Source organism: Petromyzon marinus, unplaced genomic scaffold, assembly GCF_048934315.1.
Source record: "Petromyzon marinus isolate PM22_M1 ecotype Great Lakes invasive population unplaced genomic scaffold, UKy_Petmar_22M1.pri1.0 PM_G_Scaffold_10, whole genome shotgun sequence".
Taxonomy (NCBI): Eukaryota; Metazoa; Chordata; class Hyperoartia; order Petromyzontiformes; family Petromyzontidae; genus Petromyzon; species Petromyzon marinus.
Window position 1 is genome coordinate 1,731,010 of NW_027422651.1, and position 23,901 is coordinate 1,754,910.

The following is a 23,901-nucleotide window of genomic DNA, read 5'->3' on the forward strand; positions in this document are numbered from 1 at the left end:
TGCGGGAAAAGTTAATTTTTTTATTAGAAAAGTAATTTGTCATCTCGAGCTGCTTTGTGGGGCGATGTCCCAACTCCCCCTTAGTGGATGAACCAACGCAGCAGCCCCCAGGTAGTGATTACATAAAGAGCCTCAACTCAGCGCACAACTCAAACGCCTGGAGACGTGGCAGCAGCAGCAGTCGAATCACGGCCGCACGCAGCAGCAGCAGCAGTAACGGCGTCATCCAGCAGCGGAGAGAGGAGCTGACCAGGGATTGTGTAAGTCGTCGGCCCTGCCTCCACTATAGTCTGTGTGGTTAGTAAAGAACACGAAGAGACGATGTGATGCAGCCACGACCGTCAATTACCCCTACAGGCCGGCAGGTGTCACGCTGTCATTACACAAGTTAAGGGATCAAAGAGGAGGCACGCGAACAACAAACGAGCACGGGGAAGACGCAGGTCGTCGCGAGCGGGGGAAAAACAATAGAAAGTGTTAAAACCGACGGGGGAGCGCCGTGAGAAAAACCCAACGGGACACGAGAGGCAAACGCTGAGACCCCGAGTGGAGGACGCGCCAGCGAACACGACTACAACCGAGTGGGAGGAGACGGCGGCGGAATCGGCGTTGGCGTTGGCGGTGAGAAGGCGTCGCCGTGAATGGAGGCCACCGCCGCCGGAGACGACAAGCTGGGCAGGGGGAGAGAAGGGAGTGGAAGGTGACGAGGGTGGAACACCGACCACCGGGCAGACCCTCATTGGGACCGTGAGAAGGCCAAAGTGGTCGCGACGTTTGTGCCGCCCGCTCTCGTTTCCTGTTTTTGTTTTACCGGGAAGCGGTGCGCGTCATCATCACGTCGCCCCAGTGCTAGCGATGCTTACTACACAACGCACCGGGTACTCGTTTGAGGCCGAGTCGACCTAGTGGAGGCCCAGGACCGGTTCAGATAATCGTCATTGGTGTTGGCCGTGAGCGGGAATCAAATCCGGTGTCGCCGGGTTCGTAGGGCGGCGTGCTGACCACTATACCACCGCTCCCCACACGCACACACACACATACACACATACACACACACATACACACACATATACACACACACATACACTATCGCTACACTATCGCTCACACATACACACATGCACACACACACATACATACACACGTACACACATACGTACACACATACATACATACACACATACATACATACACACATACACACACATACATACACACACATACACACACACACACACATACAAACATACATACAAACATACACACACATACACACATATACAAACATACATACACACATACACACACATACACACATACACACACATACATACAAACATACATACAAATATACACACACATACACACATATACAAACATACATACACACATACACACACATACACACATACACACACACATACACACACATACACACATACATAACAACAACCGCCATTCGCCACTAAGTGGCGGTGACGTCACCACGACGCTTGTGCCAGGCCATGCGCACCTTGAGGCCACGTGGAGTGTCTAACGCCCGCTGGCAGGAGGTCACGGGACAGACCCAGCAGGTGCCACGGGTCGACTGACAGAACATGCTCTTCTGTCACTATGTAGTTCAGCAGATGTTCTTGCTTGCATCCATGATGGTGCGTGGATGCGCCGATGCCGGAACAGCGTGTTGGTAATGACAAGCCCATGGGCTGCACAAAAATTTAGCAGCCTCCTGCCGCTGTTATTGAGCTGATCTGGCTCATGCCTTCCAATCACTCCAGACCAGGTGACAGCATCATGACCAACTCAGGTGAGCACCTTTGACAGGTGCTCACCTGACTCATCGGCCTTGCCTGCATCCCTCCACGGATGTTCGTCTTCGGTGGGGGCATAACTAACCACGACCACCACTCCTTGCCTCCGGTTGATGGGAAGGCGAGCCCAAAGTAGCCTGGGGCTTACAGCTTCCCACACCTCACCGCCACGCTTCCACGCCCCTTTCATTCTTTTGTTTAGATAGAAGAGCCACTCGCTCTCTGTTGTTTAGCAGTCTCCTGCCCCGAGTAGAGGACTATCCACCCCTCATGGTGGCAGGAGCCAGAGCCGGTCTACCGGACCTGCTGAATATCGCAGAGATCCAGGCGGTTCCGGTCCATCTCCCGACAGAGGAGTGGCAGCCTCTCCTCCGCAGTGAGCGTTCGAACATTCCACGTGGCCACGCGTAGTGGTTTTTTGTTGTTGTTTCTGGAGGAGCTCCGATGGTGAGGATTCAGTCTCCCGGCTCCGCCAAATGGGGTTTTGGCCAGGAGATGTCATAGATGCCTGTCCTCCGGCACAAGCTTATTAATTAAAAATTTCATTCATGATTTAGTCGTAATTAATTGAAGGTGGAGGGGTTACCAACCCCTCGCACCCGTCCAGATCCCCCATTTGGTCGCTGTGGTGGTCACAAACACCATGAAGGGAAAGGCCAATTTAAATTGTCCCTCCTCCCACGGCACCGCCCACGACAGCGTTGCAGTCCGGCACCACGAAGAGGTAGGGGGTTGTTTTCTTGCTCCCCACACACACACACAGACACACGCACACACAGACAAACTCACACACACACAGACGCACACACACAAACGGCACCACGAAGAGGTAGGGGGTTGTTTTCTTGCTCCCCACACACACACACAGACACACGCACACACAGACAAACTCACACACACACAGACGCACACACACAAACGCACCTGGCCGTGTCGTGCAGCGCGTCAGTGACGGCGGTAACGAGGCGGCTGAACGAGGGCCGCCAGGAGCTCTCCTGCTGCCAGCAGCTCAGCATGAGGCGGCGGAGAAGCATGGGGCAGTCCATGGGGCACGGCAGACGCCAGCCGCCCTCTACTGCCTCCATCACCTGGGGGGTACGAGACCCATAGACTACTCACACAGAGACCCATACAGTACTACTCACACAGAGACCCATAGAGTACTACTCACACAGAGACCAATAGAGTACTACTCACACAGAGATCCATAGAGTACTCACACAGAGACCCATAGAGTACTCACACAGAGACCCATAGAGTACTACTCACACAGAGACCCATAGAGTACTACTCACACAGAGACCCATAGAGTACTCACACAGAGACCCATAGACTACTCACACAGAGACCCATAGAGTACTCACACAGAGACCCATAGACTACCCACACAGAGACCCATAGACTACTGACAGAGACCCATAGAGTACTACTCACACAGAGACCCATAGACTACTCACACAGAGACCCATAGAGTACTACTCACACAGAGACCCATAGAGTACTACTCACACAGAGACCCATAGAGTACTACTCACACAGAGACCCATAGACTACTCACAGAGACCCATAGACTACTCGCACAGAGACCCATAGAGTACTACTCACACAGAGACCCATAGACTACTCACACAAAGACCCATAGACTACTACTCACACAGAGACCCATAGACTACTCATACAGAGACCCATAGACTACTCACACAGAGACCCATAGACTACTCACACAGAGACCCATAGAGTACTACTCACACAGAGACCCATAGACTACTCACACAGACACCCATAGACTACTCACACAGAGACCCATAGAGTACTACTCACACAGAGACCCATAGAGTACTCGCACAGAGACCCATAGACTACTCACACAGAGACCCATAGACTACACGTACAGAGACCCATAGACTACACACAGAGACCCATAGAGTACTCACACAGAGACCCATAGAGTACTACTCACACAGAGATCCTTAGACTACTCACAGAGAGACCCATAGAGTACTACTCACACAGAGACCCATAGAGTACTACTCACACAGAGACCCATAGAGTACTACTCACACAGAGACCCATAGACTACTCACAGAGAGACCCATAGAGTACTACTCACACAGAGACCCATAGAGTACTACTCACACAGAGACCCATAGAGTACTACTCACACAGAGACCCATAGAGTACTACTCACACAGAGACCCATAGACGACTCACACAGAGACCCATAGACTACTCACAGAGAGACCCATAGACTGCTCACACAGAGACCCATAGACTACACACAGAGACCCATAGAGTACTCACGCAGAGACCCAGAGACTACACACAGAGACCCATAGAGTACTCACGCAGAGACCCATAGACTACTCACACAGAGACCCATAGACTACTCACACAGAGACCCATAGAGTACTCACAGAGACCCATAGACTACTCACAGAGACCCATAAACTACTCGCACAGAGACCCATAGACTACTCACACAGAGACCCATAGACTGCTCACACAGAGACCCATAGACTACTCACACAGAGACCCATAGAGTACTCACACAATGACCCATAGACTACTCACACAGAGACCCATAGACTACTCACACAGAGACCCATAGACTACTCACACAGAGACCCATAGACTACTCACACAGAGACCCATAGACTACTCACACAGAGACCCATAGACTACTCACACAGAGACCCATAAACTACTCACACAGAGACCCACAGACTACTCGCATAGAGACCCATGGACTACTCGCACAGAGACCCATAGACTCACCACACAGAGACCCATAGACTACTCACACAGAAACCCATAGACTAATCACACAGAGACCCACAGCCGCACACAGAGACCACAGACTACTCACACAGAGACCGCAGACACACACACAGAGACCCATAGACTACTCACACAGAGACCCATAGACTACTCACACAGAGACCCACAGCCGCACACAGAGACCACAGACTACTCACACAGAGACCCATAGACTACACACAGAGACCCATAGAGTACTCACACAGAGACCCATAGACTACACACAGAGACCCATAGACTACTCACACAGAGACCCACAGCCGCACACAGAGACCACAGACACACACACAGAGACCCGTAGAGTACTCACACAGAGACCCATAGAGTACTCACACAGAGACCCATAGACTACTCACACAGAGACCACACACACACACACAGAGACCACACACACACACACAGGGGTGCCGGTGCTGAACTCACGTCCCGGTTGCTCATGTCCCAGTACGGCCGTTCGCCGTACGACGTCACCTCCCACATGACGATGCCGTAGCTCCACACGTCGCTCGCCGACGTGAACCTGAGCTGTGCGATGGCCTCCGGGGCGGTCCAGCGGATCGGGATCTTCCCCCCCTGGTGGGGAACATTCACAACGGGACCTCGCCCTCGGGTCCGGCACGCGGGGCTCTCGCGGCCCGACGTCGTCGGCACGCGGCGAAGGGTTTGCCGGGTCAAAGCCGGCGTCGCGAGTTCGCGCCGCCTCAACGCGCCGAGCGGCGCGCCGGACCGCCACCTCGCGAGCGACGGACGCCCCGACGGTGGCGTTGTCCTCGTGCCGTTCGCCCCTCGGCGTCGTTCCCCGGTGTGACGTCGGCGAGACGAGACCATCAAGAAACCCGTCTCCGGTGTGGACCCGTGAATCCCAAAGACAACGGCACCGTACGCTGCACGTTCGCACTTTCACCGCGCGTGTGTGTGTGTGTGTGCGCGTGTGTGTGTGTGTGTGCGTGTGTGCGTGTGTGCGTGTGTGTGTGCGTGTGTGCGTGTGTGTGTGCGTGTGCGTGTGTGTGCGTGTGCGCGTGTGCGCGTGTGTGTGTGTGCGTGTGTGTGTGCGTGTGTGTGCGTGCGTGTGTGTGTGTGCGCGTGTGTGTGTGCGCGTGTGTGTGTGCGCGTGTGCGTGTGTGTGTGCGTGTGTGCGTGTGTGTGTGTGCGTGTGTGTGTGCGTGTGTGTGTGTGAGGTTAATGCATTTCGCTCGACGCACGGCGGCGGCAAGTACTTTCGGCGAAAAACGGAAGCCCCTTAGGGAGCGGTAACGCCGAGCCGACACACGCCGGGCCGGTGTGGCTTTGCCTTCTCCTCGACTCCGGCCGAACGTCGGCCGAACGTCGGCCGAACGTCGGCCGTTGACGACGCCGGCAGTTCTTTTTTCCTGCCCCGCCTTACCCGGGAGGTGTACGCTCCCTCGGGGTCGGCGTCCAGTAGAAGCGTCCGCGAGAGGCCAAAGTCGGACACCTTGCACGTCAGCTCGCCACTCACGAGCACGTTGCGGGCGGCCAGGTCGCGGTGCACATAGCCCCTGCGGGACAGGTACTCCATGCCCGATGCGACGTCACGCAGCATCCCGAGCAGCTGGGTCACCACAAGGTGCCCCTTCTTCATCTACGCCGTGCCCGGTCAGAGGGGGGAGGGAGGGAGGAAGGGAGGGAGGAGAGAGGAGGGAGGAGGGGAGGAGAGGGGGGAGAGGGGGGAGGAGAGGGGGGAGAAGGAAGAGGAAGGGAGGGAGAAGAGGAGGCGATGAGGAGCCGCCTGGGTGACGTTGTGCTGCTTGTGCGGCCGTCTGGAATGCTCTTCCGGGAGCTGCTATGTGCGTTTAAGTCATCGTTGTCTATACTAATTTGTTTAGAACTCTCGCTTGTTGTGTTTAGTTTGTCCCCCCCCCCCCGCGCCAGTTGGCTACGTAAGGTACAAAGGAAGTTTGACGCAGACGCGTGCAGTTGTCACCACAAGCGGAGCCCCGGTTAGTAGGAACTACGGCACACACACACACAACAACGCCACCGTGTGCTCTCCATTTGTGGACAGTTACACACACAACCGCTGAGGAGTGTGAGACTGCAACACACCGATGATCGCATCATTTGGCATTGCCACTTCTTACCCTGAGGAATAAATCCAAGGAATGGTTTTCCATGAATTCGGTGATGATCATGACAGGTTTACCTTCGTCGAGAGGACAAGAAAACCAAACGTTAGCAATCCACGCACAGCATTCACGACTTATACCGTAACATCATCACTTGGTCACATACACACCTTGTATCTCTGCCAAGATGCGTCGCTGTGGGTTCATACACAGGGACTCCTCTACTTACGAATGTTCCTCTTACGAACTCTCAGAGGTACAAACAAACCTGTTCGTACGTCCGGTTGCCCGTTCTGAACCGAGAGTCAGAGGTTCAACCTCTGCGCAATAGATGGTGGTGGCATCTGCATCTGCAGAACGTGAAGAACCAGTGGCATCTACATCTGCAGAACGTGAAGAACCAGTGGCATCTACATCTGCAGAACGTGAAGAACCAGTGGCATCTACATCTGCAGAACGTGAAGAACCAGTGGCATCTACATCTACAGAACGTGAAGAACCAGTGGCATCTACATCTGCAGAACGTGAAGAACCAGTGGTATCTACATCTGCAGAACGTGAAGAACCAGTGGCATCTACATCTGCAGCACGTGAGGAACCAGTGGCATCTACATCTTTAGAACATAAAGAACCAGTGGCATGTAGTGTATAGTAGTGTATAATGTAGTATAGAGGAGTGTAGTGTATAGTCGTGTATAGTGTTGTGTATAGTGTAATGTGCAGTGTGTATAGTGTAGTATAGAAGTACACCACACCGGTGTGTTGGAGAGCAAATCCACAACATTTCCAATCTGAGTACAATCACCAGTGATTACAACAACGGGCATAATCAGCTGGACAGCCAGCTACATAACAGACTTGCCAGTTTTAAACTTGGTTCGAAGCTTTTGTGACTGCAGGAATTAATCTTTGTTTTTTTCGGTAAAGTCACGTATAAATAAGAAATAATAAAATAACATAATAGCGTCCGACGTTTCGGTTGTATACATCTGGGGTTATGTATTTCCCCTCTCTCTTAAATTTAGTTCTTCTGTACCTGATGATGGCTGCTTGCGTTGCAACCGAAACGTCGTACGCTATTATGTTATTTTATTACTTCTTATTTATATGTGACTTTACCGGAAAAAACAAACAAAGATTAATTGCCAGTTTTTAGTTTGTTTAAAATGCGTGTGGCATCGATTGGACGTTCTCGAAGCTCACTCTTGGTGACGACGCCCTCCAGGCGGACAATGTTGTCATGCTCGAACTGGCCCATGATGCTCGCCTCACACAGGAAGTCCTGCTGCTGCTGCTGCTTGCTGGATCCGCCCTTAAGCGTCTTGATGGCCACGCGCACTGTCGCCGCCCCTCCGCTGCTGCCCTGGCGCTTCAGGTATCCGACGTGCACCTTCCCAAACTCTCCTGCGGGCCGAGGGGTCGATGACAGTGGGTAGCACGTAGAGCAGGTGTGAGGACCCCCCCCCCCCCGTCCAGCTGCTAAGTAAGGTTCGTCACGTGAATAAAACGTGCCGATTGCTTGCTGGTTGTGCACTGGCCGGTCGCTGTGTGGTGCATGCGTTGGGGAGTGTGAACCCACGGCAAACGACGGGGTGCTGCAAAACAATGTTAACACTTTTCGATTTGAAGCTTTCGTGACTGCGAGGATTCATCTTCTTTGGTTCTTTCGCTAAAGTCACCACCACGTAGAATGAGACTAAAATAATAAATTACTAAAATAAAATAACGCGGTAAAACTCTCACGACGTTTCGGCCACAACGCAAGCGGCCTTCATCAGGTGAAGGGGACGAGACTGTCTGGAGGACAGCGCTGTCCAGACAGTCTCGTCCCCTTCACCTGATGAAGGCCGCTTGTGTTGTGGCCGAAACGTCGTGAGAATATTATTGTGTTATTTTATTTTATCAATTTATTATTTTATTCTCATTCTACGTGACTTTACCGAAAGAACCAAAGAAAATGTTAACACTTATATTGGACTATTGGTTTTTCATGGAAAGAGAACGGATAATAATAATACTACGCTGTAACATGATAACAAATCCATAATGGAGATTTTTTTTCTCTGGTTAGTGCACGTAAATTTATAAATGTATGGTTAAACTCGCCACCACCCGACCCAGCCAACTAGTAAGGCTTGTCACGTATGGATGATCTGGGTTCGCGAAAGCCTACGTGTTAAACATGATAACAAATGTAACGTTAATAGCTTCCAAAAGTCAAAGAGTTTCTCCCACTCGTTCGCCGTCGTTGTCACCGTGCGCCTGGAACCTTCTCCAGGCGGTCTCCAGAGCCCCGGAGGCACAAACATTTCTTGCGGCGGCGTTGCAAATTCTCAGCAGTGTCAACATTTGAAGTGGGCGCCCTGTGAGTAAGTTTTAGTTAACGGGTACCACGGTACAGACGTGCCCGCCCCCGTCCCCCCCCCCCCCCCCGTTCACCTGCTCCGATGACGCGTCCAAGTTTGATTCGCGAGGCGTCGATTTCCGTCGCGAACTCGCGGAGAGCATCGCTGGGCTCGTCGTAGTCGTGTGGGTCAATGTACAGCCTGAAGCCCGGCATCTTCACTGTGGGTGGCAACGGCGAAATCAACCGTGCACAGGGTGTGTGTGTGTGTGTGAGTGTATGAGGGGTGGTGTGTGAGGGGTGGTGTGTGTGGGGTGGTGTGTGTGTGAGTGTCCGGCAAAACAACCCCCTACCTCCTCGCGGTGCCGGACGGGAAACTCTGTCGTGGACAGTGCTGTGGGGGGAGGGCCAATTCCGATTGGCCCCTCCTCTCATGGCGTCTGTGACCACCACAGTGGCTAAACGGGGGCTCTGGACGGGTACGAGGGGCCGGTAACCCCTCCACCTTCAACATTTTCACCACGAAACTACGAATAAAAAATTTAACTAATAAGCTTGTGCCGGAGGCCCCGGGGGGACAGGCGTCTATGACGTCTCCTGGCCAAACCCCAATTGGCAGAGCCAGGAGATTGAATCTCTACCCTCGGGTCTCCTCCAGAAACAACGAAAAGCCACTTCGTGTGGCCACGTGGAATGTTCGAACGCTCACTGCGGAGGAGAGGCTGCCACTCCTCTGTCGGGAGCTGGACTGGTACCGCCTGGATCTCTGTGGCATTCAGGAGGTCCGGTGGACCGGTTCTGGCTCCTGCCACAATGAGGGGTGGACAGTCCTCTACTCGAGGCAGCAGACTGCCAAACAACAGGGTGTGGCTCTTCTTTTGAACACAAGAATGAAGGGGGCATGGGAGCGTGGTGATGAGGTGTGGGAAGCTGTAAGCCCCAGGCTACTTTGGGCTCGCCTTCCCATCAACCGGAGACGAGGAGTGGTGGTCGTGGTTACTTATGCCCCCACCGAAGACGAACATCCATGGAGGGATGCAGGCAAAGCCGATGAGTCAGATGCCTTCTATGACCTGTCACAGGTGCTGGCTAAAGTGGCCCCTCGGGATAGAGTCATCTTGTTTGGTGACTTCAATGCCCGAGTTGGTCATGATGCTGGCACCTGGTCTGGAGTGATTGGAGGGCATGGGCCAGATCAGCTCAATAACAACGGTAGGAGGCTGCTTGATTTTTGTTCAGCCCATGGGCTTGTAATTACCAACACGCTGTTCCGGCATTGGCGCATCCACACAACATCATGGATGCATGCCGGGTCCAAGCAAGAACATCTGCTGGACTACATAGTGACGAATCAGCGGATGCGAGCCCATGTCTTTGACACCAGGACCTACCGTGGAGCTGATCTGCCCTCTGACCATCGACTAGTCATCTGTGAGATGCGCCTGCCATTCTTCCACTCCGGTGGTGGGTGTACACCCAGGACCCCATTCCAACCTAAAGTGGCCTAGTCTCAGTTATCTGATGAAAGTTGCAAGCGAGAATTTCATCATCGCTTGCGGCTGGGGTTGGCATCGTCCCCCACTCCTCCTGATGTCGAGGGTAAATGGGCGAGGTTTAGGACTGTGACTCATGCAGCTGCATTGGCTGCTTTGGTTACGCAGTCCAGACCTCCCCAGAGACCCTGGCTGAAAGAGGAGGTGATCAGGATAGTTTAGAAAAAGCGACAGGCCCACTGTCATCGGCTACAGAATCCCACATCAGAGAATGAGGAGGCTTACCGCAGCCTTCGCTCGGAGGTTCGGAGAGCCGTGAGGCGCTGCAAGGATGGGTGGTGGTCGTGGGTTGCTGAGGAGATGGAGACTGCCTCAGTGGCCCGTGATCACAAATCTCTATTTAACTCCATCAAAAAAGCAACCTGCAGCGCCACACCTATTACCAACATTAGGGGAAAAAACGGTGATCCAATCTCCGACCCCCAGGAACCGGTTTGCAGATTTGCTGAGCATTTCTGTGAGGTCCTGGAGGAGGCACAAAGTGGGGATGACCCTGCTGAGGCTGCGGTGCCTCAAATATTGGAAGAAGTCACCCCCTGTGAGTGGCTGGCTGAGGTGCCATCTGTTGAGGAAGCACTGAAGGCGATCCGGAGTCTGAGACCAGGAAAGGCACCGGGCAGAGATGATCTCCCAAGCGAAATGCTGAGGGAGGGTGGCGTTTGTGCACAGACTGCCCTATATGACATCATAACAACAGTCTGGACCACTGGACAGGTTCCACAGGATTGGAAGGATGCCCTGGTGGTCCCCCTCTTTAAGAAGGGGGACCGCACAGACTGTAACAACTACAGGGGCATCTCACTCCTCAGTGTGCCGGGAAAGGTCCTGGCAAGGATTATTCAACATCGCCTTGCCAGGCACGCTGAGGAGAGGCTTGCGGAGCCCAAATGCGGTTTCAGGAAAGGGCGGTCCTGCACAGATGCGATATTTTCTGTCCGTCTGCTACAGCAGATGTGTAGGGAATTCCAGCAAGACCTACATCTCTGCTTTAGTGACCTGGTCAAGGCCAGGTCACACCGCCCTCTCCAGCTGCGACATGATTCCCAGTCGCACGCTCGTTGTCACGCGCTTCGCTCCGTCCCCGTTGCTCGAGGGTGAAGATGGCAATGGCGGTAACGGTGATTGTGGTTGGTGTGCTGGTGGCAGGTGGGGTTTTTGCCACCTCTTCGTGGGAAGAGGAAGAACACTGTCTCTCAATAGTGGAGATGCGGAGAGCGACTTGTGTATGCATCAATGTCTTGAGTGGCGTACCACTACCACCACCAACATCGGAGGGTGGAGGAGCGATACTCACAACAACGAGCGGAGCGCCGGGTGGCTAAAGCACAGCGGGTTGGCACAGTAGGGGGCACAGGTGGTGCATCAGCCAGTCATCTCAGTCAGTCGACCTGTGGCACCTGCTGGATCTGCCCCGTGACCTCCTGCCAGTGGGCGTTCGACACTTCGCGTGGCCTCAGGGTGCACATAGCCTGGCACAAGCGTCGTGGTGACGTCACCGCCACTTAGTGGCGAATGGCGGTTGTTGTTGTGAGTGTATGAGGGGTGGTGTGTGAGGGGTGGTGTGTGAGGGGTGGTGTGTGTGTATGTGTGTGAGAGGTGTGTGTGTATGAGGGGTGGTGTGTGTGTGTGTATGAGGGGTGGTGTGTGTGTATGAGGGGTGGTGTGTGTGTGTGAGTGGTGTGTGCGTGTGTATGAGGAGTGGTGTGTGTATGGGTGTATGAGTGGTGTGTGTGTGTGAGGTGTGTGTGTGTGTATGAGGAGTGGTGTGTGTGTGTATGAGTGGTGGTGTGTGTGTGTGTGAGAGGTGTGTGTGTATGAGAAGTGGTGTGTGTGTGTGTATGAGTGGTGTGTGTGTGTATGAGGAGTGGTGTGTATAAGGTGTGTGTGTGTGTATGAGAGGTGTGTGTGTATTAGAGGTGTGTGTGTATGAGTGGTGTGTGTGTGTGTATGAGTGGTGTGTGTATGTGTGTGTATGAGTGGTGTGTGTGTATGAGGTGTGTGTGTGAGAGGTGTGTGTGTGAGTGGTGTGTGTGTATGAGAGATGTGTGTGTGTATGAGATGTGTGTGTGTGTGTTTTAGAGGTGGTGTGTGTGTCTGTGCGCACGAGGTGGAGCAGCGTTTACCCCGCACGCTGTAGAAGCGAGGTCGTCTCTCTTCGCGAGGCTCCGACTCTGCTGCTTGCCAGTGACCACTCCTCCTCCTGCTCCTCCTCCTTCAAACGCAACGCGATGCACGCAGCCATCAAGGCGGCGGCGGCGGCAGTGCTGAAGAAGCGAGTTCGCTCTGGAGGATGCCGCCTCTTACCCAACGTTCAGGGAGATTGCCTCTTGGTGGTGCAGCCAGATCACGTGGGAACACTCAGAACGCCCGTGGGACCCCCCCCCCAGTGTGACCCCCCCCCAGTGTGACCCCCCCCCAGTGTGACCCCTCAGTGTGACCCCCCAGTGTGACCCCCCCCAGTGTGACCCCCCCCCCCCAGTGTGACCCCCCCCACCTCTTCTTGACGATGATGCAGGCAGCAGCGATGAGCAGCATCAGCCCCACGAGGCCAGCGGACAGCAAGGAGGCCCAGAGGGTCACTTCCTGAGTCGCTTGTGCTGGGGGAGGGGGAGGGAAAGAGTTACAAACACATCCTTCACTTACTACAACAACCACAACAACCACAACAACAAACACAACAACTACAACAACACCACAATAACCACCAACACAACAACAAACAACAGGACAACACCTACAACAACAACCACAACAACTACAACAGACAGGAGGGGTGGGGTGGTGGTGCTGTTGGTGGGGTCGTGGTAGGTTGGTAGTGGGGTTGGTGGTGGCGTAGTGGTTGGGTGGGGATGGTGCTGGTGAGTGGTGGTGGTGGTGGTGGTGGGTGGTGGTGGTGGTCCTTGTGGCGTAGTGGTTGGGTGGGGATGGTGCTGGTGAGTGGTGGTGGATGGGTGGTGGTGGTGGCGTAGTGGTTGGGTGGGGATGGTGCTGAGATGATGGGGATGGTGCTGGTGAGTGGTGCTGGTGAGTGGTGGTGGTGGGGTGGTGGTGGTGGCGGCGTAGTTGTTGGGTGGGGATGGTGCTGGGGTGGTGGTTGGTGGTGGTGGGGTTGGTAGTGGTTGGTGGTGGGTGGGTGGTGATTGGTGGTGGGTGGTGGTGGTGCTGGTTGGTGGTGGTGGGGTGGTGGTTGGGGGTTGGTGGTGGTGGGGTTGGTGGTGGTTGGTGGTGGTGGGGTTGGTGCTGGTTGGTGGTGGGTGGGTAGTGGTTGGGTAGTGGTTGGGTAGGGTTGATGCTGGTTGGTGGTGATTGGGTGGTGGTGGCTGGTGGTGGTGGGTGGTGGCTGGATTGGGTGGTGGTGATGATTGGGTGGTGGTGGTGATTGGGTGGTGGTGATTGGGTGGTGGTGGTGGTGGTGATTGGGTGGTGGTGGTGATTGGGTGGTGGTGGTGGTGATTGGATGGTGGTGTTGTTGCTCACGTGCGGGAGACGTCTGGAAGTGGAGTGTGGGGCTGTAGTCTCCGTAGCCGGCGGCGTTGCGAGCGCGGACCTGCAGTGAGTAAACCGCGGCATGCCGGAGCCCCGTCACGGTGATGCTCGGCACGCTGGAGATCAGCCTCATTACCTCTCTCTCGTCGTCGTCATCCTGGTGGGGGGGGGGGGGTACAGATGGGGGGGGGGTACAGATGGGGGGGGTACAGATGGGGGGGGGATGGGTTCAGACTCATCCCACAGAGACCCATTGAACCTGGGTCACGTGGTTCACAGCATATTGTTGTGTTAACTCTACTGCCCTCCACTTGCTAATGCAAAGACAAAGAACCCCCGTATAGTGTCAGCAGACTGTCGGGGCGAGTGCTGTTAGCGGCCACCTATGGAGACACACGAGGGGGTGGGTGGTCAGCACCACGCCCGGCCGCCTTTGTATCCACAATGGTGATGTTGTTGTATACGGCCCTTTTTCCACAATTAATATCCATAAGAATATTTACGGATGCATACACCTAGATTTCTTTTTCCTTTCTTTCGTGACAAACAATTTATATTTTTTAATGAATAAAACCCGTAAGCCAGAAACACGAAAAACCAGATGTCGGTCATAAACAGGCCATATATATATAAAGAAATAATAAAACTCTCAAGGCGAGGATGTAACAGCTATCGGCAAAAATCTCCAGGTGAACAAGAGTTTGATGGGCCCTTAGGAAAGGTCCCTCCGAGGTCAGAACACCAAGAGAGTAGACACGGAGACGCCAACAGGGTAAATCGTATACATATTCTTTTCCTTATTTGCCAGTAAAAAAAAAGGCAACAACAAGAATAAGATAGAATTAGCGATCCTAACGCTCACTCCAATTAAGAACAGGCCACCAGACACATCAGTGAATTATTATCCAATGATTAATTCGCTATCAAATGATTTTCACCTTTAATACTTTTACTGTTAAAACAAAGCTTGGAGCAGGAATACCGAGTCACATCAAAGGTTATCGAGAAGGAATGAGACAATGGGTAAACTTGCAAAAGAATTTAAACAATATCCCAAGCAACCCCGACCACCTTTGTCCCTCTCACAGCGCGGAGAAGCAGGAATTACACCTTATCACAAGGGGCCATCTGGAAAAGCCAGCCGGGTTTGATGAGGAGACACACCCCACCCCACACACGGCAACCAGGCAAAGACAGTTTTAAAGAAAATTGCAATATAATATTAATAATAACAACGTGTTAACCTTACACGACATTCCATTATAGAACCTTACAGAACCAAGGGATATGGATTCCAACAATCAAGAAACAGACCTCTTAAACTCAGGATGACAATTATTTTTCTTTTTAATAATTCTATCATAACAATTCGAACCTCGGTAAAACTGAGAGGTGTCGGGAGGACGTAGTTACAAACACGAGTCTTGGCGAACATGGGACCAAATGGTATTTGAGAAATATAAGTCGAAAGTATAAAGAGGTGCTCCCGACCACCTTTGTCTCTCCCAAAGAGCGCGAGAGAGGAATTTCACGCCAGGGCAAACAGATCGTTATCGCGGGGACCATCTGCCACACACGGGACTTAGTAGTGGCCCCCACCCCACCCTGCACACGGGCAGCAAAAGAGCGTATCTACTCGTTCACCAACGTCCGTCGAGTCCGAACCAACTACTGAAAGAAGAATCAACTGATACGTATGATACACTGCCCCCCACTACACGACAAACCAGACGTCTGCTTGACGCAAAGAATCGATTCCGAACATTGGCCTACTCTTTCACCACTCATACCATTCAACACACACACACACGGGTCATTAACAAAGCCTAAAACCTCAAGCCATTGAACCATCCGTGATTGTGGAAACATCGCAACGACCGAGTGAATAATCCATCGTTTTTAAGAGTGTTCATAATTTTCCTCTGTAATATTGTGCTGGGGCTGTACTTCTAACCGCATAAATTACCAACTGACCCATTAAGAAGGATTAATTCTTGGCACCTCACCACGGAGCGCCGCTCGCGGGGGTGAAGAGCGTGCTCAACCGGTTCCCTGTCAGGGATCTGGCCACAATTAATTAAAAGATTGGCCCGAGATAAGGATCTAAAAAGGAAACATCGCCACCCATTGAGTCGCGTTGAGAAGTCGATTAGAAATACTTGAGTCGTTCGTTAATATTTTCTTTCTACATAATCTTGCTGGTATCCACGAATGAAATAACGAATTCAAACGCATATTTGTGCCTCCAAGAATAATACTGGTTGGAGTGCCCTTTCAACGAGTAGCGTTGCATAATAATTAGGCATCCTATTGTTAACAACGTGACAATAATTGCATTAAGGGCCGCGCATGATCAATGACCGAATGCTGTGTTGTGTGACAATTCAAGTAACGAAGCATTGCGGCCATCGAGTGTTGTTGATAAGGTAATTAGAAGTATTTCAGTCGAACGCTTTAAATTCATAATCGTTATGAATCAATGAACGAACATCAACGTGGTACTGTGCTGACGATTTCAAGCATAATAACTTCGCATATCAGAATGTATTAAGGATTGGATACGAATCAAAGACCAAGTGCCGTATTGTGTAACAATTCAAGTATACGAGTTTGCATATTATAAAGTTAAGGTTTGATAGAATAGTTCGCATATTTTTAATCTCTCTCTCAACAACCGATCGATTGCGTTACGCGTCGGGAATTAACCACAGGTGCCGCTATCGAGGTGAAACAACGCAATCGTGATGTTATCATGTTAACGCTGTGTTGAAATTCCAAATCCCGAGATTGAGTTTTCATATTATCCAAAAATTAAAGTTAGCTAGAAATAAAATTGATAAAAGCAGAACGTTTGTGTGTGATTCTTCCTGAAATCCTGCGTAATATTGTTCTGCGTATGAGATCTGAATCCTGGGGACCTATGATAAGTACACTATCACCACACATAATCCATAACACACATAATTCATAATGTTCAATCGAGAGTAATCGTATCCTTATCGATAATACGGAATTAAAGAGCAGAGTCGAATCGACTCTCTCTCATTCACGCTCACAACGCCTGCGTCACTGCATACGATTAATTGCGTTATTCCAATTCATAACACAATCCTCGTCACCGAGGCTCGACCTTATAATCCATAACGACCTGCATTATCATAACCACGCCCACTCGCATAAATTAATACGATTATCTCTCGAATCAGCATAATTTATGTGCATAATTACACTGATTAACATAATCTCGGATAAATTATGCGAATCTCAAATTTCATTTAATTTTCATTATTTTCATCAATTTTCATAACACCTATATATACAACAATGTTTACTACACACCGCACCAGGGTACTCAATTTGAGGCTGAGTCGACCTAGGGGAGACCCAGGACTCGTTCAGATTATCGTCACCGGTGCCGGTTGCCGTGAGCGGGAATCGAACTCGAGACGCCGGGTTCGTAGCGCAGCGTAGCGCGTACCGCTGCACCACCGCTCAGCACGCACGCGCGTGCACATTCACACGCACACGCGCGCAAGTAAAATGGATAATCGCGAGCCGCTACGCACCTCGTCAAAGCATTTGACTTCATAGTCCATAACGATGCCATTGGGCTGCTCCGGCTCGGCCCAGGTCAACAGGACGGCGTCTTCAGAGACGTTCTCCGTGTGGACACGCACCACGGGTGACGGTGCTGCGGGCAATCACAGCACGTGGTCACGCGCTAACTCATTTGTTTACCCCCCTGGCCAACGTCTCGAGGTGCGGTGAGTGACAATCGGTGTGCGTTTCCCCTTGCTGCTGAATGAAATACGAGTTGCGGTGAGATGTTCAAACACCAAGCAGACGGACGCCGCTTTGCGAGCAATCAACTCAACTTGCAACAGCCACACATGCGGTGCTTTGTGGTGAACATGCGAACATGGCTATGATGATGATAATTATAACAGATGATGCATTGTCTTTAAGAATAATAATTAGAGTGGTATATGCATTAAGAATAATATAATTATAATGTTACATGTGTAGTGGAGTAACGCGCGTGCTGGGGGGGTTTGCAAGCGGTGTGCACGGATGTGTGAGGTCGCATCGGGGCGAACAGGAGCAGCGAGAGACGCCCAAAAAAGATGCAGAGCAGTGATTGGCTGGCTGCAAATGCAGGCGGACAATTTAGATGCAGAGCGGTGATTGGCTGGCTGCAAATGCAGGCGGACAACTAAGATGAAGAGCGATGATTGGCTGGCTGCAAATGCAGGCGGACAATTTAGATGCAGAGCGGTGATTGGCTGGCTGCAAATGCAGGCGGACAACTAAGATGCAGAGCGGTGATTGGCTGGCTGCAAATGCAGGCGGCCAATTTAGATGCAGAGCGGTGATTGGCTGGCTGCAAATGCAGGAGGACAATTTAGATGCAGAGCGGTGATTGGCTGGCTGCAAATGCAGGAGGACAATTTAGATGGAGAGCGGTGATTGGCTGGCTGCAAATGCAGGCAGACAACTAAGATGCAGAGCGGTGATTGGCTGGCTGCAAATGCAGGCGGCCAATTTAGATGCAGAGCGGTGATTGGCTGGCTGCAGATGCAGGCGGACAACTAAGATGCAGAGCGGTGATTGGCTGGCTGCAAATGCAGGCGGCCAATTTAGATGCAGAGCGGTGATTGGCTGGCTGCAAATGCAGGCAGACAATTTAGATGCAGAGCGGTGATTGGCTGGCTGCAAATGCAGGCAGACAATTTAGATGCAGAGTGGTGATTGGCTGGCTGCAAATGCAGGCGGACAATTTAGATGCAGAGCGGTGATTGGCTGGCTGCAAATGCAGGCGGCCAATTTAGATGCAGAGCAGTGATTGGCTGGCTGCAAATGCAGGCGGACAACTAAGATGCAGAGCGGTGATTGGCTGGCTGCAAATGCAGGCGGACAACTAAGATGCAGAGCGGTGATTGGCTGGCTGCAAATGCAGGCGGCCAATTTAGATGCAGAGCGGTGATTGGCTGGCTGCAAATGCAGGCGGCCAATTTAGATGCAGAGCGGTGATTGGCTGGCTGCAAATGCAGGCGGACAATTTAGATGCAGAGTGGTGATTAGCTGGCTGCAAATGCAGGCGGACAACTAAGATGCAGAGCGGTGATTGACTGGCTGCAAATGCAGGCGGCCAATTTAGATGCAGAGCGGTGATTGGCTGGCTGCAAATGCAGGCGGCCAATTTAGATGCAGAGCAGTGATTGGCTGGCTGCAAATGCAGGCGGACAACTAAGATGGAGAGCGGTGATTGGCTGGCTGCAAATGCAGGCAGCCAATTTAGATGCAGAGCGGTGATTGGCTGGCTGCAAATGCAGGCGGACAACTAAGATGCAGAGCGGTGATTGGCTGGCTGCAAATGCAGGCGGCCAATTTAGATGCAGAGCGGTGATTGGCTGGCTGCAAATGCAGGCGGACAATTTAGATGCAGAGCGGTGATTGGCTGGCTGCAAATGCAGGCGGACAACTAAGATGCAGAGCGGTGATTGGCTGGCTGCAAATGCAGGCGGCCAATTTAGATGCAGAGCGGTGATTGCCTGGCTGCAAATGCAGGCGGACAATTTAGATGCAGAGTGGTGATTGGCTGGCTGCAAATGCAGACGGACAACTAAGATGCAGAGCGGTGATTGGCTGGCTGCAAATGCAGGCGGCCAATTTAGATGCAGAGCCGTGATTGGCTGGCTGCAAATGCAGGCAGACAACTAAGATGCAGAACGGTGATTGGCTGGCTGCAAATGCAGGCGGCCAATTTAGATGCAGAGCGGTGATTGGCTGGCTGCAAATGCAGGCGGACAATTTAGATGCAGAGTGGTGATTGGCTGGCTGCAAATGCAGGCGGACAACTAAGATGCAGAGCGGTGATTGGCTGGCTGCAAATGCATGCGGCCAATTTAGATGCAGAGCGGTGATTGCCTTGCTGCAAATGCAGGCGGCCAATTTAGATGCAGAGCGGTGATTGGCTGGCTGCAAATGCAGGCGGACAATTTAGATGCAGAGTGGTGATTGGCTGGCTGCAAATGCAGGCGGACAACTAAGATGCAGAGCGGTGATTGGCTGGCTGCAAATGCAGGCGGCCAATTTAGATGCAGAGCGTTGATTGGCTGGCTGCAAATGCAGGCAGACAATTTAGATGCAGAGCAGTGATTGGCTGGCTGCAAATGCAGGCGGATAACTAAGATGCAGAGCGGTGATTGGCTGGCTGCAAATGCAGGCGGCCAATTTAGATGCAGAGCGGTGATTGGCTGGCTGCAAATGCAGGCGGACAATTTAGATGCAGAGCGGTGATTGGCTGGCTGCAAATGCAGGCGGACAACTAAGATGCAGAGCGGTGATTGGCTGGCTGCCAATGCAGGCGGCCAACTAAGATGCAGAGCGGTGATTGGCTGGCTGCAAATGCAGGCGGAGAACTAAGATGCAAAGCGGTGATTGGCTGGCTGCAAAGGCAGGCGGATAATTAAGATGCAGAGCGGTGATTGGCTGGCTGCAAATGCAGACGGCCAACTAAGATGCAGAGCGGTGATTGGCTGGCTGCAAATGCAGGCGGACAACTAAGATGCAGAGCGGTGATTGGCTGGCTGCAAAGGCAGGCGGATAATTAAGATGCAGAGCCGTGATTGGCTGGCTGCAAATGCAGACGGCCAACTAAGATGCAGAGCGGTGATTGGCTGGCTGCAAATGCAGGCGGCATTGTCTTTAATCATAATATAATTATCATGTTTTTGCATAGCATTTAAGAATAATATTATTATAATGTTACGTGCATGTTATAGCTTTTAAAAAAGGAGAATGTATTTTTAAAAAAATATTTTAAAAAACCATTTAAAAAAAGATAGAAAAAAAATATTTGACAAAAGCAACTAAATATCTAAAGATGAAAAAGAGATTTCAAAAAAAGAAAGACGATGGCCGTGAGCGAGAGGAGGAGGGGGGGGACGACGACTCACGATCCCGTGACGTGGCGACGTGGACGGCCGCGAACGCCGAGGGGACGCCGCTCAGGCGGGAGACGCCATTGGTGGCGTGCACCTCCAGGGTGTAGGCGGCGTTCTCACGCAGGCCGCTCACCTCCACCTTGGCGTTCGTCAGCGGGAGCGGAGGCCGGAACCTCACGGCCGGGCCGCACGGCGGCGCCGGCTCCTGGCCCCTCTCCCCACCCCCCCCCCGCAGGGGGGGGGGTGGAGCCGGCACACGACGGAGTAGGCGAGGTCGGAGCGCCCGCCGGGATTCGCCGGCGGGCTCCACCGGAGCGTCACCGAGGCGGCGGCGGAGAGCGGCGAGGTGACGACGTCCCTGGGGGCCGACGGCGGCTCTGGCCGGGGGGGGGGGGCGGAACGGAGTTTATAGAGTAGTGTAGTAGGTAGTGTATAGTGTAGTGTATAGTGTAGTGTATAGCGCAGTAGTGTATAGTGTAGTGTAGTACTGTATAGTAGTAGTGTATAGTGTAGTGTATAGTGTAGTGTATAGTGTAGTGTATAGTGTAGTGTAGTAGGTAGTGTATAGTGTAGTGTATAGTGTAGTGTATAGTAGTGTATAGTGTAGTGTAGTGTATAGTGTAGGGTAGTAGTTTATAGTGTAGTGTATAGTGTAGTGTAGTAGGTAGTGTATAGTGTAGTGTATAGTGTAGTAGTGTATAGTGCATAGTAGTGTATAGTGTAGTGTATAGTATAGTGTATAGTGTAGTAGTGTATAGTGTAGTGTACAGTGTAGTAGTGTATAGTGTAGTGTATAGTGTAGTGTATAGTGTAGTGTGTAGTGTAGTGTAGTAGGTAGTGTATAGTGTAGTGTAGTAGTGTATAGTGTAGTAGTGTATAGTGTAGTGTAGTAGTGTAGAGTGTAGTGTAGTAGTGTATAGTGTAGTGTAGTAGTGTATAGTATAGTGTAGTAGTGTATAGTGCAGTGTAGTAGTGTATAGTGTAGTGTATAGTGTAGTGTAGTAGTGTAGTGTATAGTGTAGTGTAGTAGTGTATAGTGTAGTGTATAGTGTAGTGTATAGTGTAGTGTGTAGTGTAGTGTAGTAGGTAGTGTATAGTGTAGTGTAGTAGTGTATAGTGTAGTAGTGTATAGTGTAGTGTAGTAGTGTAGAGTGTAGTGTAGTAGTGTATAGTGTAGTGTAGTAGTGTATAGTATAGTGTAGTAGTGTATAGTGCAGTGTAGTAGTGTATAGTGTAGTGTATAGTGTAGTGTAGTAGTGTAGTGTATAGTGTAGTGTAGTAGTGTATAGTGTAGTGTATAGTGTAGTGTATAGTGTAGTGTGTAGTGTAGTAGGTAGTGTATAGTGTAGTGTATAGTGTAGTGTAGTAGTGTATAGTGTAGTGTAGTAGTGTAGTGTATAGTGTAGTGTAGTACTGTATAGTGTAGTGTAGTAGTGTATAGTGTAGTAGTGTATAGTGTAGTGTATGGCGCATAGTGAACGAACTTGCACAGGCCACAGACTGGGGCTCGCCGCTGGGCCGGAAGTATCCATCGTGGCAGGTGCAGGACGTCGCTCCGATGACGCTGCCCGTGCTGTGTGGCGGACACCGGGAGCAGGAGCTGTCTTGGGCCGTCTCCTTATAAGAGCCCTGCTCACACACTGCACGCACAAAGGTCCCGCCCCCCGACCTGTAGCCTTTACAGACTCAGTTTAACACCTTTATTATGAACCTTTACAGACTGTTGGTGCTGTCAGTAGCGAGAGATGGGGAGAGAGATGAGCAGATGGGGAGAGAGATGAGCAGATGGGGAGAGAGATGAGATGGGGTGGGTGAGAGAGTGCGTGGGTGGGTAAGTGGTTGGGTGAGTGAGAAAGTGGGTGAGTGAGTGGATGAGTAGGTATGTGGGTGGGTGAGTGGGTGGGTGAGTGGGTGAGTGGGTGAGTGAGTGGGTGAGTGAGTGGTTGGGTGAATGGGTGAGTGAGTGAGTGAGTGGGTGGGTGGGTGAGTGAGTGAGTGGGTGGGCGAGTGAGTGAGTGGGTGGGTGAGTGGTTGAGTGAGTGAGTGGGTGAGTCAGTGGGTGAGTGAGTGAGTGGGTGGGAGGATAAGTGGTTGGGTGGGTGGGTGAGTGAGTGAGTAGGTGGGTGGGTGAGTGAGTGGGTGAGTGAGTGGGTGAGTGGGCGAGTGAGTGTGTGGGAGGTCCGCTGGGTCTTTCCACATCTCTCTCGAGGGTAAGCGATGATGAATCTACTAAAACAAATCCCAACGCGTCACCTTGGCAGGCGTTCCCCGCCTGCTGGTACCCGGCACGGCAGACGCAGCTCCCGGGGTGGCCCTCCCACTCGCCGTCGGCGTTGCAGAACATCGCCGGCTCCGGCTCCCCCTCGGGCCGGAGCGCGTGGCCCACGCACGCCCCCGTCACCTCCGACAGCGCCCACGGCCCGTCGCCGGCGGCCGGAGCGTCGGGGAACTCGGCGAGGCGGACCGCGAGGGCCGGGCAGCGCCTGCGGTAGACGCGCACGGACGCCAGCCACGCGCAGGCCCCCGTGTCGCGGAACGCCAGACGGAGGCCGCCCCGGGAGAGGGGCCCCACGTCGCCCGCCGCCTCGACCTCCGACCCGCCCGAGCCGACGACGTCGACCTTGGAGAAGAGCCGCCGCTCGTCGTCGGCGAAGACCCCGGCGGCGACGTCGCCGGGGTCGTCCGACTCCCGGTAGTAAACGTCCAACGTGTCGTCGTTGCAGCCGGCGGCGGAGGCGGCGGCGGCCGGGAGGCGACGGGGGCACCGGCGCCGTAAGCTGAAGCGGAACTCGAGGAAGATGCGGCGAGCGTCGCCGCACGGGATCCAGGCGGTGCGCAGCCACTTGTCCTGCCTGGGCA

General features: G+C 52.5%; 1 protein-coding gene across 1 annotated transcript; it reads right to left on the bottom strand.

Annotated features, from left to right (window-relative positions):
* Positions 1 to 6: 6 nt before the first annotated feature.
* Positions 7 to 23,896, bottom strand: LOC142908623 (ephrin type-A receptor 4-A-like; the record flags this gene model as incomplete). Its single annotated transcript, XM_076059391.1, has 14 exons — positions 7 to 671; positions 2,736 to 2,899; positions 5,052 to 5,201; positions 6,013 to 6,228; positions 6,728 to 6,789; positions 7,916 to 8,116; positions 12,733 to 12,821; positions 13,104 to 13,206; positions 14,087 to 14,252; positions 17,662 to 17,786; positions 21,055 to 21,223; positions 21,265 to 21,419; positions 22,527 to 22,682; positions 23,296 to 23,896. Coding segments are annotated over 14 exons (2,457 nt in total), but the record flags the coding sequence as incomplete, so codon positions are not given.
* Positions 23,897 to 23,901: the final 5 nt, after the last annotated feature.